The sequence below is a fragment of the Saimiri boliviensis genome, chromosome X, assembly GCF_048565385.1.
Source record: "Saimiri boliviensis isolate mSaiBol1 chromosome X, mSaiBol1.pri, whole genome shotgun sequence".
Taxonomy (NCBI): Eukaryota; Metazoa; Chordata; class Mammalia; order Primates; family Cebidae; genus Saimiri; species Saimiri boliviensis.
This window is the reverse complement of record NC_133470.1, coordinates 20766222-20782250: the sequence shown is the minus strand read 5'-3', so window position 1 is coordinate 20782250 and position 16029 is coordinate 20766222. Positions and strand designations below refer to the sequence as shown.

Genomic DNA, 16029 nt, shown 5'->3' with positions numbered 1-16029 from the left:
ACACCAGGCCTGGCTTTCTTTTTTTCAATTAAACTGTGATTCTCAAAATGGGTGTCTGTTATAGGTAAAGAAAGACATTAGAATTGATTTCTATTTCAGTTTCCCCCTAAAACTGTGACTGGTTTATTCCATTTATTTAATGAACATTTATGAAGTGTTTACTATGTGCCATGCATGGAATGAGGCCCTGAGGATACAGAGATTATGGGCACAGTCCCTGCCCCCAGATGTTTACAGTCAAGAGAAGTAAACATTTTTGTGTACACTGTTATGCCAAAGCATAAATAAGTCAGAGGTCAAATAGTGTAGTTCAGTGGTTCCCAGTCCCCAGGCCAGAGAGTGGCACTGGTGTGTGGCCTGTTAGGAACCAGGCCACACAGCAGGAGGTGAGCTGTGGACCAGCCAGCATTATCACCTGAGCTCAGCCTCCTGTCAGATCAGTGAGTGGTGGCATTAGATTCTCATAGGAGAGTGAAGCCTAGTGTGAACTGCGCATTGGAAGGTTCACAATAGGTCGCGTGCTCCTTATGAAAATCTAATGCTTGATGATCTGCAGTGGAACAGTTTCATCTAAAAACCATTCCCCCTATCTGTGGAAAAATTGTCTTCTATGAAATTGATCCCTGGTGCCAAAAAATTTGGAGATTGCTGGTGTAGCTCAACAGCTTAGAAAAGTGGCAGCAGTGTGGTAGAAAAAGCACACGGTTGTGAAGGCACAAACGTGGTTGACAGCCCAGACCTGCACCCCCTGTAGTGAAGCCAAGTTGCTTAAACTCTGAGCCTCCATTTCCTCATCTTTAAATGGGCCTCGGCTGGTCACAGTGGCTCACACCTGTCATCCCAGCACTTTGGGAGTCCAAGGCTGGCAGATCACTTGAACCCAGGAGTTTAAGACCAGCCTGGGCAATGTGATGAGACCCCCATCTCTGCCAAAAAAAACCAAAAACCAAAAAACAAAAATTAGGAGTTTGGTGGTATGCACTGGTAGTCTCAGCTACTCAGGAGACTAAGGTAAGAAGATCAATTGAGCCTGGGAAGTTGAGGGTGCAGTGAGCTGCGATCACACCCCTGCATTGCACTGGGACAGCAGAATGAGACCCTGTCTCAATAAAATAAAATACAGTAAAATAAGATGGGCCTGATCCAGTGGTGTGCTGCAAGCTGCTCCTACTGGCTTGTGAGAACCTATTGTTAAATATTCAGGAATTTTGTCAGCCAGTTGCTAAAACCATTGGTGCACCCTTGGTGGAAGTATTTACACCATGGAAATCAGTCAATTCTACAAATCAAGAATACCCCACCTCCAGCAGACTTACTAGCATACCACTGGAATACCCTACAATATTGTTATGGGCATTTATGAAATAAAATCACAGTGTCTGGCACATAGTAGATGCTCCATGTAGGGTTACTATAAATATATCACATAGAATATATTCATAATGTATATCTGCCAGGCACGGTGGCCCACACCTGTAATGCCAGCACTTTGGGAGGCCAAGGCGGGTAGATCACCTGAGGTTAGGAGTTTGAGACCAGTCTGGCCAACAAAGTGAAACCCTGTCTTTACTAAAAATACAAAAAAAATTAGTCAGGGGTGGTGGCACATGTCTGTAATCCCACCTACTCAGGAGGCTGAGGCAGGAGAATTGCTTAAACCCGGGAGATGGAGGTTGCAGTGAGCCAAGATTGCACTATTGCATTCCAGCCTGGGTGACAGAATAAGACTCCATCTCCAAATAAATAAATAAAAAGAAATAAAAGAAGTTTGTTTTTATTCTCATAAAGGAAGAAAAGCCAGGATCTAATTCAATTTCCTCTTACTCCAAGACAAGTGTTCACCAGACTCAAACTGCCTCTGGACCACATCTCTCCGCAATAGAGATTTGCTGTGGTGGATTTAGCTGTTTTGAAACTGCTTGTTGCTGTTGTTGTTATTGATTCACTGGATAAAAGAAAGCAGTATAAACACTGAGGTGAAAGAAGACCATGTTGGCCCACAGCTGGTGGAACACGTCCTCAGGGAAGCCTGGAGTGAATGCAGCCACTCTCAAGCGCCACTTTAAAAGGATCTCCCTGCTGTGCCTGTGTCATTATCAAAACAGAGAACTGTGAACAACACCTGCTCCCAATAAATGTAGTTTCCCCCGGGAACCGCTGAAACTCAGAATTACCTAGCCATTGATGTCAGGTCTGGGGGAGGAAATGTACTAGATGAGCCTGGGAAAACTTAAAAGGGAAGAAGTTAACAAAGGTTTCTGGGGTCTCGTCCAAAGGACTCAACTCTGGAGCCAACTTGAAGAAGCTTTCACTGGACAATTAGGGAAATCTGAGCTTCCATAAGAAAAATAATAGCAAGTAATTAAGACGCAGGGAATGCTAAGAGGCTTTGAGTTAATTATGATACTTCAGGCTGGGCACCGTGGCTCATGTCTAGAATTCCAACACTTTGGGAGGCTGAAGTGAGAGGATAGCTTGAGCTCAGGAGTTCAACACCAGCATGAGCAACATGATGAAACCCTGACTGTATATTATTAAATAATAATAATAATGCTACTTAAAAGGAAAAAAAAGCCTAACTGGAAGATGCTGGGGACACTAAATTCATTCTTTTGGAAACTAGTAAAGGGAGTAATTAAGCATTTATTCTGCCTCTTCTGGGTGAACTGTGTATCTCAGGGTAACAAAATGTAAGATGGGGGAAAGTTCTCTATTTTAATAATAATAATAATTTTTTATAGAGACGGGGGTCTCACTATGTTGCTCAGGCTGGTCTTGAACTCCTGGGCTCAAGTGACCCTCCTGCCTCGGCCTCCCAAAGTGCTAGGATTACAGGTGTGAGCCACAGCACCCGGCTGAAAGTTCTCTTTATAGAACTATTCTAGCTCATAAATAAAGAATGATAGAATATCACCGTTTTGCACTCCTAATTGATCAACATATGTAAGTATTGATGTTAACAGCTGCTAGCAGCACAGACACGACAAGGCATTTTTTGCCTCTTGAGGGGAAAAACATCACCTATGAAACATTCTTGCCCAAAACTCAAACCTGAATTTGATCAAGTATTACTGCTGATGCCTTTGGCACTTTTTTTTTTTTTTTTTTTTTTTTGAGACAGAGTTGTGCTCTGTTGCCCAGGCTGGAGTGCAACGGCAGGATCTCGGCTCACTGGAAATTCCACCTCCCAGTTTCAAACGATTCTCAGTTCTCAGCCTCCCGAGTAGCTGGGTTTATAGGTGCACACCACCACACCCAGTTACGTTTTGTATTTTTAGTAGAGGCAGGGTTTTACCATGTTGGCCAGGCTGGTCTCAAACTCCTGACCTCAAGTGATCCTCCTGCCTTGGCCTCTCAAAGTGCTGGGATTACAGGCGTGAGCTACTTCACCAGGCCCCTGGCATCACTTTGGTATGAGCATAAAAATATAAGTAAATGAGGAATCTCTCTCAGGGTGTGGCATTAGTATTTTTATGGGGCTTTCAAGGCCATCCTAATGTGTAGTCCATACTGAGAGCCACTGCTTTTTTTTTTTTTTTTTTGAGACAGAGTCTCATTCTTGTTGCGTAGGCTGGAGTGCAACAATGGTGGGATCTTGGCTAATTGCAACCTCCGCCTCCCTGGTTCAAGCCATTCTCCTGCCTCAGCTTCCTGAGTAGCTGGGATTACAGGCACCCACCACCACACCCAGCTAATTTTTGTATTTTTAGTAGAGACAGGGTTTCACCATGTTGGCCAGGCTGATCTCAAACTCCTGACCTCGTGATCCGCCCGTCTCTGCCTCCCAAAGTGCTGGGATTACAGGAGTGAGCCACTGTACCCAGATGAACTATGGCTTTTGATGATCCAGAAAATGCTTATACTGATTATTCTTTGGAGTAGAATCCCACAGAAACACCATTCTTTCAGAGACTGTGAGGTCCTCTGAGACTGTGGCAGGAACCCCAGTGGTTTGAGAATTGGTTTGGAGCTTGATTCCCAGGTCTAGTTATATGGCCTTGGGCAACTTAACCTCTCTGAGATTTAGTTTCTCGTTGTAAAAAGAAACTAATAATTGTACCAATCTCGTATGGTGGTTGTGAAAATTAGATGAAATAATAATGTATGCAAGGTGCTAAACTGAATGCTTGGTTCCTGGTTAGTGCTTAATAAATGTTAGCTTTTATCACTAGCTAATTTTCTTTTTTTTTTTGAGATGGAATCTCTCCCTGTTGCCCAGGCGGGAATGCAGTGGTGTGATCTCAGCTCACTGCAACCTCCACCTCCTGGGTTCAAGCGATTATCCAGCCTCAGCCTGCCAAGTAGCTGGGATTACAGGTGTACACCACCATGTCAGGCTAATTTTTGTATTTTTAGTAGAGACAGGGTTTCACCATGTTGGCCAGACTGGTCTCGAACTCCTGACCTTAGGTGATCCTCCTGCCTCGGCCTCCCAAAGTGCTGGGATTACAGGCATGAGCCACTGTACCTGTCCAGTAGCTATTATTTTGAAAACCATCTGGAAGCTACTGAAACATTTTCAGGGCAGATGTGAGCCACAAGAATGTGCTGAAATAGGGTGCTGGGAGAATATTAAGAGGAAGCCCAGACTGAAAATACAAAGAAAAGGGATGAGGATGAAGCACAAGGTCATTCTGAGGTGACAACCCACAGAAAGAGATGTTGAAAAAGCAAGAAAACAAAGATGGCGTGGGCTGGGTGTGGTGGCTCACATCTGCAATCCCAGCAACTGGAAGGCCGAGGTGGGAAGATGGCTTGAAGCTAGGAGTTAGACACCAGCCTAGACAACCTGGTGAGATCCTGTCTCTACAAAAAATAATTTAAAAAAGTAACTGGGGGTGGTGACACATGCTTGTAGGCCAGCTACTCAGGAGGCTGAGGTGAGAGGATCGTTTGAGCTTGGGAGGTTGAGGCTGCAGTGAAGCCTGATTGCATGACTGCACTCTTGCCTGGGTGACAGAAGGAGACCTTGTCTCAAAAAACAAACAGGGCCTGGTGTGGTGGCTCACGCCTGTAATCCCAGCACTTTAGGAGGCCGAGGCGGGCAGATCACCTGAGGTCAGGAGTTCGAGACCAGCCTGGCCAACATGGTGAAACCCCGTCTCTACTAAAAATACAAAAATTAGCCTGGTGTTGGGGTGCACCCCTGTAATCCCTGCCCATCTGGAGGCTGAGGCAGGAGAATCGCTTAAACCCGGGAGGTGGAGGTTGCAGTGAGCTGAGATCGCACCACTGCACTCCAGCCTGGGTTACAAAAGTGAAACTCCATCTCAAAACAAACCAAAAAAAACCAAAGATGGCACCTGTCAAGGAAACAGAATTCTAGGAGCAGACATGGCCACCTGCAAGCTCAGAGGAAGGTCATGCCTGTCACAGTCAGGGAGGAAATCGCTTCACTCCTAGCAGGAGAAGGTGGCTGGTTTCCCAGGGCATGGCCAGGTCCATCAGTTGCTGGTGAGCAGCCACTTGCTTCAATGAACCATGATAAGCATCATCCATTCTAGGCCCTGCTGGGTCCCCAGTAGAAAGGAGACTCACTGGAAGGGGTGGATTGGGTCTAAGACATTAATCATTAGGTTTTTCTGGATTGTTTCTTCAGTATTTCTGTAAAAAAGACTCTACTTTCTTTCCCTAGAAAGACTACTCTGTGGAATCTAAGTGGTTGATGATCTTGGGGTCTGGTGTGGATGATGACCATGACTCCACTATCAACCCTGTAATCAGATTGGTAGTAGGATGTCTTAAGCTTATGCATGGACAAACCTAGCTACTTCCTGTTTCAATAGCAAATAAGTTATTACTATTTTTTTTTTTGAGACAGTGTCTCACTCTGTCACCAGGCTGGAGTATAGTGGCGCTCACCGCAATTTTTGCCTCCTGGGTTCAAGCGATTCTCCTGCCTCAGCCTCCCAAGTAGCTGGAACTACAGGCATGCACCACCATGCCCAGCTAATTTTTGTATTTTTAGTAGAGATAGGGTTTCACCATGTTGGCCAGGATGGTCTCGATCTCTTGACCTCGGTGATCTACCCACCTCAGCCTTCCTGCTGGGATTACAGGTATGAAAGTTATTGTTTTTAACACACACAGTAAACCCAAAATATCCTGATGCAATAATTGGTAAGTCCTTAGACCTAAAATACTATTTCTCTGAAATAATTCTGTTAGGCATAATATTTTAGTAAAATAGTAATTTTAAAGATATTTTTTGCCAGGTGCAGTGGCTCACACCTGTAATCCCAGAACTTTGGGAGACTGAGGCGGGTGGATTACGAGGTCAGGAGTTCGAGACCAGTCTGGCCAATATAGTGAAATCCCATTTCTACTAAAAATACAAAAACAACTAGCCAGGTGTAGTGGTGTGTGCCTGTAATCCTAGCTACTCGGGAGGCAGAGGCAGGAGAATTGCATGAACCTGGGAGGGGGAGGTTGCAATGAGCCAAGATTGAGCCATTGCACTCTAGCCCCAGTGACAGTGTGAGACTCTGTCTCAAACAAAACAAAACAAAACTATTTTTACGGGAGCGTTGCTTATGTGGACTCTTTTTTTCCTTTTTCATGTTTATCATTGTTTGTTGTTTCTTTTCCGATAATTTCCCCATAACATGTTTTCTTACTTGCCTGGTGACTTCAACCTTTACAGATTTGCTTTATAGTTTAGTTTTTAAAGAGGTGTCTTTGTAATTGGGTTGAGCTTGCAGTGGGCTAATGTGGTGGTGTTTCAGCTTCTAAATATTACACTTGGCTGGGCATGGTGGCTCATGCCTGTAATCCCAGCACTTTGGGAGGCCAAGGTGGGAGGATCACTTGAGGCCAGGAGTTGGAGACCAACCTGGGAGATGTAGCGAGACCTCATCTCTACAAAAAAAATCAACAACAACAAAAAGCTGGGCGTCGTGGTACATTCCTGTAGTCTAGCTACTCAGGATGTACTCAGGATGCTGAGGCAGGAGGATTGCTTGAGCCCAGAAGGTCGAGGCTGCAAGTAAGCTGCAATTGCATACTGTACTCCAGCCTGGGCAACAGACCGAGAACCTGTCTCAAGAAAAAATAAAATAAAGGCCGGGCGAGGTGGCTCACGCCTATAATCCCAGCACTTTGGGAGGCTGAGGCGAGTGGATCACGAGGTCAAGAGATCGAGACCATCCTGGTCAACATGGTGAAACCCTGTCTCTACTAAAAATACAAAAATTAGCTGGGCATGGTGGCACGCGCCTGTAGTGCCAGCTACTCGGGAGGCTGAGGCAGGAGAATTGCTTGAACCCTGGAGGCGGAGATTGCGGTGAGCCGAGATCGCGCCATTGCATTCCAGCCTGGGTAACAAGAGCGAAACTTTATCTCAAAAAACAACAAAATAGGGCCGGGTGCGGTGGCTCAAGCCTGTAATCCCAGCACTTTGGGAGGCCGAGGTGGGTGGATCACGAGGTCGAGAGATCGAGACCAACCTGGTCAACATGGTGAAACCCCGTCTCTACTAAAAATACAAAAAATTAGCTGGGCATGGTGGCGCATGCCTGTAATCCCAGCTACTCAGGAGGCTGAGGCAGGAGAATTGCCTGAACCCAGGAGGCGGAGGTTGCGGTGAGCCGAGATCGCGCCATTGCACTCCAGCCTGGGTAACAAGAGCGAAACTCCATCTCAAAAAAAAAAAACAAAAAACAAACAAACAAAAAAAACAACAAAATAAATTTCTTTTGTGGAACATATGAAAAAAAGAAAGGAAAAAATTTAATAAATAAAAATTAAATATATTTTACACTTAAGTGACTTCTCTAAAGTGGATACAAAAACTTCATAAAAGCCTTTATCGGCTGGGCACGGTGGCTTATGCCTGTAATCACAGCACTTTGGGAGGCTCAGGTGGGCAGATCACGAGGTGAGGAGATCGAGACCATCCTGGCCAACACGGTGAAACCCCATCTCTACTAAAGATACAAAAAATTAGCCAGATGTGGTGGTGGGTACCTGTAGTCCCAGTTACTCTGGAGGCTGAGGCAGAGAATTGCTTGAACCTCGGAGGTGGAGGTTGCAATGAGCTGAGATCACGCCACTACACTCCAGCCTGGGTGACACAGGGAAGACTCCATCTCAAAAAAAAAAAAAAAAAAAAAAAAAGCCTTTATCTTGACAATACTGGGCCTTTAAGGCTAAGCTCTAAGAAAGATGAGAAAACAAAGAGTTATATTGTAACTTTCTTGTTAATTTAATTTATTCATATATTTAACCACAGTCAGCATGTAGTTGTTTTCCTCTAAGAGGCTCACTTTCCAAAACACAATATGCAAAGTATCTTACTTCCCCACAAGGCTCTTTGTGTTTAGTTACCCTTTTATTTTTGCCAGTTTCTCTTATGTAGTTACTTGCCTGCCTAATAGGTCCCTGGTTGATGATTGACTTGTGAGCCTGTTTTCATGGCATGCTCGCTGAGCCACCGATAAACCCCAAAGCCCTCCTGTATTAAATATAAAACAGGGTTACACTTTTACATATGGTTGCTTTCTACTCTAGGAAGCCACAACAGACACTGATACAAAGGATGGCGGGACAACATTCCCTTCGACCAGGCGCTCGGTATTTCCTGGAGAACACGGAAAGATACAGAGCATTGTTTTCAGGTATCTGACTTCTTTTGGAAAACATTTATCTTGGATCTTAGTCTACAGGGGTTCTTATCAACTACCATTTTCTTTATTGTGGAAATTAGTCGGTTTAGGAATTTGGGCCAATGTAATGAATAATGAAAGGAGTTCACATATCTAAGGGGAAAACGGTCTTTTCCTCTTAACCTCTTCTTTTGCATTTCAGTCCTTAGAAAGCATTTGTTTACTTCTTTCCCTCCTGGCAGTTTTAAGGGCTATTGTTTCTCTGCTCTAAAAATCCATTGTATTAACACAGTACTACAAATTCACCCTCCAAATAAGATGCTAATTTGTCTGATTTGTACCTGTGTCCAACTGGAGCTTTTCTGTTTGCAAATTTCCTGTAAAAATGTGTACTTTTTTAGTTCACAGAAGACACTTATTTCAGTGATCCACTTTACTGTCAAAATTATCTTGGTCAGGTGCCACGGCTCACACCTGTAATCCCAACACTTTGGGAGGCTGAGGCAGGAGAATCTGAGACCAGCCTAGGCAATTTAGTGAGACTCTGTGTCTATTAAAAATTTTTTAAATAACATTAGCCACGCATGGTGGCATACACCTGTAGTCCCAGCTACTTGGGAGGCTAAGGTGGGAAAATCGCTTGAACCAGGTAGATAAGGCTGCAGTGAGCTGTGATCACACCACTGCACTCCAGCCTGGGCAAAAGGGTGAGATCGTGGCTCTATTAAAAAAAGTCTTGTGTGGCATGAGGTTTTCGGTAACAAGATGTTTTTTCTCGATATTCAATGTTTCATAATCGTACCTCCACATTTTAGTTGTGTAATGATTGGCTTATTCACTGTGGGCCTCAGTTTCTAACTTGGTTTTTCAGCTCTTGAAAATTCTGTCAGATGCACTGTACAGTGTCATCAGTGTAACAAGTCATGTTTTGCCAGGTGCGGTGGCTCATGCCTGTAATTTCAGCACTTTGGGAGGCTGAGGTGGGTGGATTACTTGAGGTCGGGAGTTCAAGACCAGCCTGGCCAAGGTGGCAAAGCCCTATCTCTACTGAAAATACTTAAGTTTTCTGGATACGGTGGCACACACCTATAGCCCCAGCTACTCAGGAGGCTGAGGCATGAGAATTGCTTGAATCTCGGAAGCAGAGGTTGCAGTGAGCTGAGACCGCGCCACTGCACCCCAGCCTGGGCAGCAGAGGAGACTCTATTTCTCAATTTAAAAAAATAGTCATGTTTTACATGTTGCTACATATAAAACCTTGATAGTCAACTGACTTCTATCCAGACTTTGTTAATACTAGCATAACACGTGATCACAAAACCTTTAAATTGGGTTAAAAATTATTTTGAGCAATTGTATTTATCCAATGATGTTTGCGGGTCATTTTAGTCTTCAACAGCAAGAAAAATGTATAAGAAATAGTTAGTAAAAAAGCTTACACCACAAACAATTAAATCAAAGAGTAGTTTATTAAAAAAGAATCAAAACAGAAACTCTAAGTACCAGTGTGTACATTGTACACATTTAAATGACTCACGAGAATGAAGTTTTTTTCATATATATTAAGATCACACCATCTTGTTGTTCATCAAGAGTTTCAAGAACTATCTGACTCTCCAAACTGCCTCTGAGATTGCCATTTTAAACAGACCTCATTTCAAACATGCAACAACGCCACTGGTAATAAAGCTTTGGAATGGGTGCTCATTCTATTATTTCACTACTAACAGCATAGAAAGCAAGATAAGCTGGGAATTTATTCTAAAATAGAATGGAGGTTGTCATCATCTACACCAGCACTCCTCACTCCTCTGTTGCCATTTTTAGCAAGTACTCCTTGTCAATCTTGAACAGTCTCCAACCCTCTTCACTGGACAGGTCAGAAGCACCTCTTCTTTTGTAGAAGTTGATGGATGGTTCATTCCATTCTGCTACCAAGAAATGCATGCTGCTGCAGCGACACTTCATTGCAACCTATCATGAGAGAGTGAAATACAAACTCCGTGACATTTCAGCCTGCTTTCAAGACCCAATTTTTATTCCATCATTAAAATAATCCAGTAAACTTACAAATTTGGAAACCAAAAACTACAACATACCCTGCTTAGATTCTTCAGAATTTCTGATCCTATGCCAAAGCCTAAAAAGTTAAAGAGAAATACGATTTAAAATTGTAAGGATTTACAGCCCTGAACTCTTCAGACCCTCTGCCCCAAACTCAATCATACCTCTATAATCACTCATCACGAAGAAGTCCTCAAGATACAACAACTTGCCAATCCACGGGTCATAGGTAAAATAGTACATGGCAAAACCAACAATGCTGTGTCCTGTAATAAGAGTATCACATGAGATGTGGAGAAGGAAAACATTCCATAAAAGTTGTAGCTGCAGAATCAGAGGCCTATCATAGGTTTTAAAAAACATACATGCATGTGTTACAGAAACAAGCAGCCACGACTGTCTCATGATTTACATGAATGCAATCCAGGCCACTGCTGGATGATCTCACTGTTCTGAGAACATGTATTTGCAAAAAGCACACATCAGAACTCACTGAAGTCAGGCTACAACTGTGGACTTGCCACTCTGCAGACTGCTGGATCTCACACTCAGGAAGCTTTCATTACTTGCCAGAGCAAAACTGCTACGGTTTTAAACTTGCACACACATTATTCACATCCTATTGGTATACTGGTATGCTGACTTGGGAATAAGTCAGGTTTACACGGCAGTTCAGAATAGTCGATATTTGTAAGTTTACAAAGTCTTGCTTCCTTAAAGGTCAGAACATCAGGCCAAAGTACAACGTTTAATTTCAGAACTTGCCTTCCAATTTACATATTTTCAATTTGCTTTCCCCATTTGTTGAGTCAGAAGCAGCAGCATTGCCCAGAAACAGGTATTACGTAACAACCACATACTCTGAAAAGTACTCATCCCTTATGTTTTCTGCTGATTTCTTCTAGCCTGAGGAACAGACGTCAGAAAAAAAAGCACCCACCCAAACAACTTCCCCTTTTAGCTGAGCTGTCTTCTGACCAATCAACAGGGATCAGCAAGGAAAAAAAAAGGCATCTGACACCCTCTTAACGGGTATCTACTATTCCAAATGGAGGCAAAGGTTTCAAATTAAACTTTCTAGCCATTTTATATTCCTTTGCAAACAGACAGGAAGCGAGTATCATAGTGGGTTTCTGATCTACCGTGTTTTAACTGTGTGATAATAGGACCTTACCTCATTTATCATGATCATCTACTTTATTGTGTAAAGGATCTTTTAGTTACCTCCCCGCCCATCCATGTACACGGAAGGGCCATGTACATGGCGAAGCTAGAGACTGTAACCTGAAGATTGGGACAAATTAAAGAAAAAAATGTGATTTAACACAATTACAAAAACGGTCACGTTAGGGTCAAACAAGAACCATTTTATGAAACTGAATTACAACAAATGACATTATACCTAACTCTTCCGGGTCTTCACAGCACTCTGATACTTACTTAAGCAGCTTAAACTCTTCCGAGTCTCCACAGCACTCTGAACTTAGACTCTTTTACCCTGCCCTATTAGTCTCAAGTGCAGCATATCTAATTTTTTTTTTCCTCAGTACTTTGAACACTTGCTATTTTTTTCTGTCCAACTTCTCAGTAACTTCGGCCTGTGGAGTCAGGGCTACACCGCCAACACTACTTCTTACATAACACTCGCTCTCTCTGGCTTCTGGAAGGGGAGAGGGGTTACCTTCCGGAGTCCAGTGCTCTTTGGGGACTTCTGCAACCAGGCAGTGGTAAAAGGGGTGCTCTCCAAAGCCATCTTCTAGCAGATCTGCAAGAAGGGACAGCAGGGGTGGTAATGGCGTCGGCGAAGGTGAGAAGCACCGAACGCTTTTCCCCCACCCCGCCGCTGTTGAATTACCTTTTTCAGTTAAGATTACTTGTTCTTCCATGTATTCATATTTAGCCAGCTCCTGGGGGGATGGAGAGAGAGAAGCGGAAAACAAAATAAGGCTCCGGCCAGGCCAGCTCAGAGGAAAGGAATGGGGCGGGCGGGGCGGGGTGGCGTCCTGCCCAGGGTGGCGGCCGCACCGGAGATGGGGCGAAGGGAGGTAGGCGCGGAAAGGGGAACAGGCTGGGCTCTCACACCGGCCCAGACCCCAAAACGTGGATCCTCCTCCACCCCGGAAAACGGAGCCATCTCCACCCCACGCCCCGAGGGGAACTCGGGCTCTCCGCTACCTTGATCAGCCGCAGTATGTCACTGCAGTCGGCGGCAGTGGCTGGGCGGATCACGAATTTAGCCATTTTCGTCTTTTGCTTTTCTTCCCTTTGCGGACCAGGCCCCTGTACTTGAACAGTAGGAGGAGGTGGTTCCTCATTCGTCTCCCGGGAGCGTCCTCTTCTCAGTCAGGCTGGCACCATGACCCAGCGAACCTCGGCGAGTGACGGAAAAAATTCAGCCAACTTACGACTAAGCTGCGCACTCAAGCGCTGGCCCGGGCCAGCTCTTAAGCGCGAGAAGCCCCGCCTCGGGCCGTGAGGCGGACCTCTCTCCTCCAATGAGGTCGCGGCCCCGCGGCGCACCGCTTCCTCTCCCAGGCACCACCCTGTCTTTCGGGAGCCGGTGTGAACCCTTAGAACAACAGCATGGGCGGCGGGGCGCGCTGTGGGATTCGCTAGCCGCGCCCTCTAGTGGCGCTTCACGAAGTCTTCCCGGAAATCCCACCAGCAGCCCGTGTGTCCCCTAGTAACCTTTGCAAAAGAAGGAGGGGAATTCCCTCTGCGGCCCCCGACCATTGACCTTACTCTTTTCTCCTTGGCGGGTCAGGGAAGCAAACTCAGGAGCCCTGGCCTTAGGAGATGGGAGGAAGATTAAAACAGAGGTTCTCAAAGTGTGATCCGGGAGGCCCTGCAGATCCCAAGATCCTTTCTAGAGGTTCGGTGGCAGAACTTGTTTTAGAATAATAGACGTCATTTGCCTTTTCAACTTGCAATGGTGATACCTTTCCTTCTGCCTGAGGTACGTTCTTCCTAGTTTCCTTTAGTAAAGATCTGCTTTTGCGAAACTTTCTCAGTTTTGCTTGTCTGAATGTGTCTTTATCTTACAATTCTTTTTTATTACAGTAGTCAAGTGCAGTAGTGAGAGTAAAATAAGGAGTTTGATCTGTAACTGACTATAAACAATCAATTTAGATAACTTACTACCTTCGGACCAACCATCTTAAAATTCTTTTAAATTTTTTTTTTTTTTATTTTTTAGAGACGAGGTTTCACCATGTTGGTCAGGCTTGTCTCAAATTCCTGACTTCACGTGATCTGCCTGCCTCTGCCTCCCAAAGTGCTGGGATTACAGGTGTGAGCCACCACACCCAGCCTCCATCTTAAAATTCTCGAAGGGTTTATTTCACTGTTTATAGATTTTGAGGTTCAGAAGTTTTCGTCTTTCATCACATTGGTGGTATCTGTCTTCTAACTTCAGTTGCTGTTAACAGTTGTTGTAATCTCCACTTGCTCCATCCTCTATACTTCATTTCCTTTAACTTTTTTTTAAAATAATTATACATTTACATGATATGTGATGATGTCATTGCTCTAGTGACTAAAATAATATGGGCTTGTGTATTCTTACTTTTTTTACAGTTTTCAAAGGTAAGGTCTTTGGATTCCTTGATACGGTTTTTGGTTTGTTTGTTTGTTTTTGTAGAGACAGGGTCTCACCATCTTGCTGCCCAGGCTGGTCTCAAACTCCTAGGCTCAAGTGCTCCTCCCACCTCAGCCTCCCAAAGTGCTGGGATTACAACTAGCTGGATTCCTTGACAAGCTTTTTTTATTTCATTTTATTTTTTGAGACAGAGTCTCGCTCTGTTGCCAGGCTGGAGTGCAATGGTGCAATCTCAGCTCACTACAACCTCTGCCTCCCAGGTTCAAGTGATTCCCCTGCCTCAGCCTCCAAGTAGCTGGGACTACAGGTGCCTGCCACCGCGTCTGGCTAATTTTTGTATTTTTAGTAGAGACGGGGTTTCACCATGTTGGCCAGGATGGTCTCAATCTCCTGACCTCGTGATTTGCCCACCTCAGCCTCCCAAAGTGCAGGGATTACAGGCGTGAACCACTGTGCCCGGTCCCTTGACAAGTTTTAAATGTTCTGAAACCAGTGTTTGGGAATTCGAGGATAGCTACTCCTGGATTGAACCTCCTGGCGCAAGTATTCAAGCCTTTGTGGAATGAATGACATTTCTTTTACAACCCACTTTCCCAGACAGACCCTGCTGAGGGCCTTGCTTCGGCAGCCCTACCTGGGTTCAGAAATGAGTCAGACGATGATTTTCACAGTGATGAAAAGCATAAAAAGAGGTTGGGCATGGTCATTCATGCCTGTAATCCCAGCACTTTTGGAGGCAGAGGTGGGCGGATCACGAGGTCAGGAATTCAAGACCGACCTGATCAACATGGTGAAACCCCGTCTCTACTAAAAATATAAAATTAGCCATGTGTGGTTACTCGGGCCTGTAATCCCATTTACCCAGGAGGCTGAGGCAGGAGAATCGCTTGAATTTGGGAGGCGGAAGTTGCAGTGAGCCAAGATCACACCACCGCACTCCAGCCTGGGCAACAGAGTAAGACTCTGTCTCAAAAAGAAAGAAAGAAAGAAAGAAAGAGAGAAAGAGAGAGAGAGAGAGAGAGAAAGAGAAGAGAGAGAGAAAGAGAGAAAGAAGAAAGAAAAAGAAAGAAAAGCATGAAAGGGGCCTGCAGTGTCTGCAGTCTGTAGATGGGGGGGTGATCAGACTGTTGCCACATGACCACCCCTAACGTTCAACAAGTGATTCTCTGCCTTTGCTAGCAATATCCTGTGTGTAGAAAAGAAAGCAGAAGTCGATTCTCTGTTACCCTTCCTGCCCTAGGGGAATTCCACGAATAGTGAGTCACCCTGGGAGTTTATGAAACTCAAAGGTCTTTCTCAAAGTGATTTTTACAAAATGACTTTGATTCTCAGTTGCCTAAGTTACAGCGAGTAGTCTTTCCTGACAGTGTTGGTTAGACCTCCTGGATGACCAGAAGGCCTTTTCCTCATGTTTCTGCCTCAAATGTCAGGACTTAGGAGAGCTTGTTATACATTTACTGGTAACAGTGAATTAGACTGCTATGACTAAGCACTAGTGATAGCTGCGTAGCTAAAGCAAAACCAAAGCCGTCTTCTGTTTGGGTTGCTTAGTTTAGTAGAATACTGATTGTTTCATTAAAATGCATTATAGATTTAACTCCCAGGTTGGAGTGCAGTGGTGCAGTCTCGGCTCACTGCAACCCCTGCCTCTGGGGTTCAAGCCATTCTCCTGCCTCAGCCTCCTGAGTAGCTGGGATTACAGGCACCCGTCACCACACCCAGCTAATTTTTGTATTTTTAGTAGAGATGGGGTTTCACCATGTC

General features: G+C 44.7%; 3 protein-coding genes across 3 annotated transcripts in view; 1 reads left to right on the top strand and 2 right to left on the bottom strand.

The window, feature by feature from the left end:
* The window catches only part of APOO (apolipoprotein O), a 142292-nt gene that overhangs the window by 116498 nt on the left and 9765 nt on the right, over nt 1-16029 (top strand). The window contains exon 9 of the transcript XR_012515582.1: nt 8509-8615. The gene's annotated coding sequence lies outside the window, so the exon portion shown is untranslated. The remainder of the gene's footprint in view (nt 1-8508; nt 8616-16029) is intronic.
* Nucleotides 10054-12926, bottom strand: SAT1 (spermidine/spermine N1-acetyltransferase 1). Its single transcript, XM_010334861.3, has 6 exons — nt 12843-12926; nt 12523-12574; nt 12349-12432; nt 10832-10933; nt 10703-10743; nt 10054-10577 (listed from the first exon to the last, which is right to left on the bottom strand). The coding sequence occupies exons 1-6, from the start codon at nt 12906-12908 to the stop codon at nt 10407-10409; spliced, it is 516 nt and encodes a 171-aa protein (XP_010333163.1). The 5' UTR covers nt 12909-12926; the 3' UTR covers nt 10054-10406.
* On the bottom strand, nt 12893-12982 carry LOC141582690 (uncharacterized). Its single transcript, XM_074391453.1, has one exon. The coding sequence runs from the start codon at nt 12980-12982 to the stop codon at nt 12893-12895; it is 90 nt and encodes a 29-aa protein (XP_074247554.1).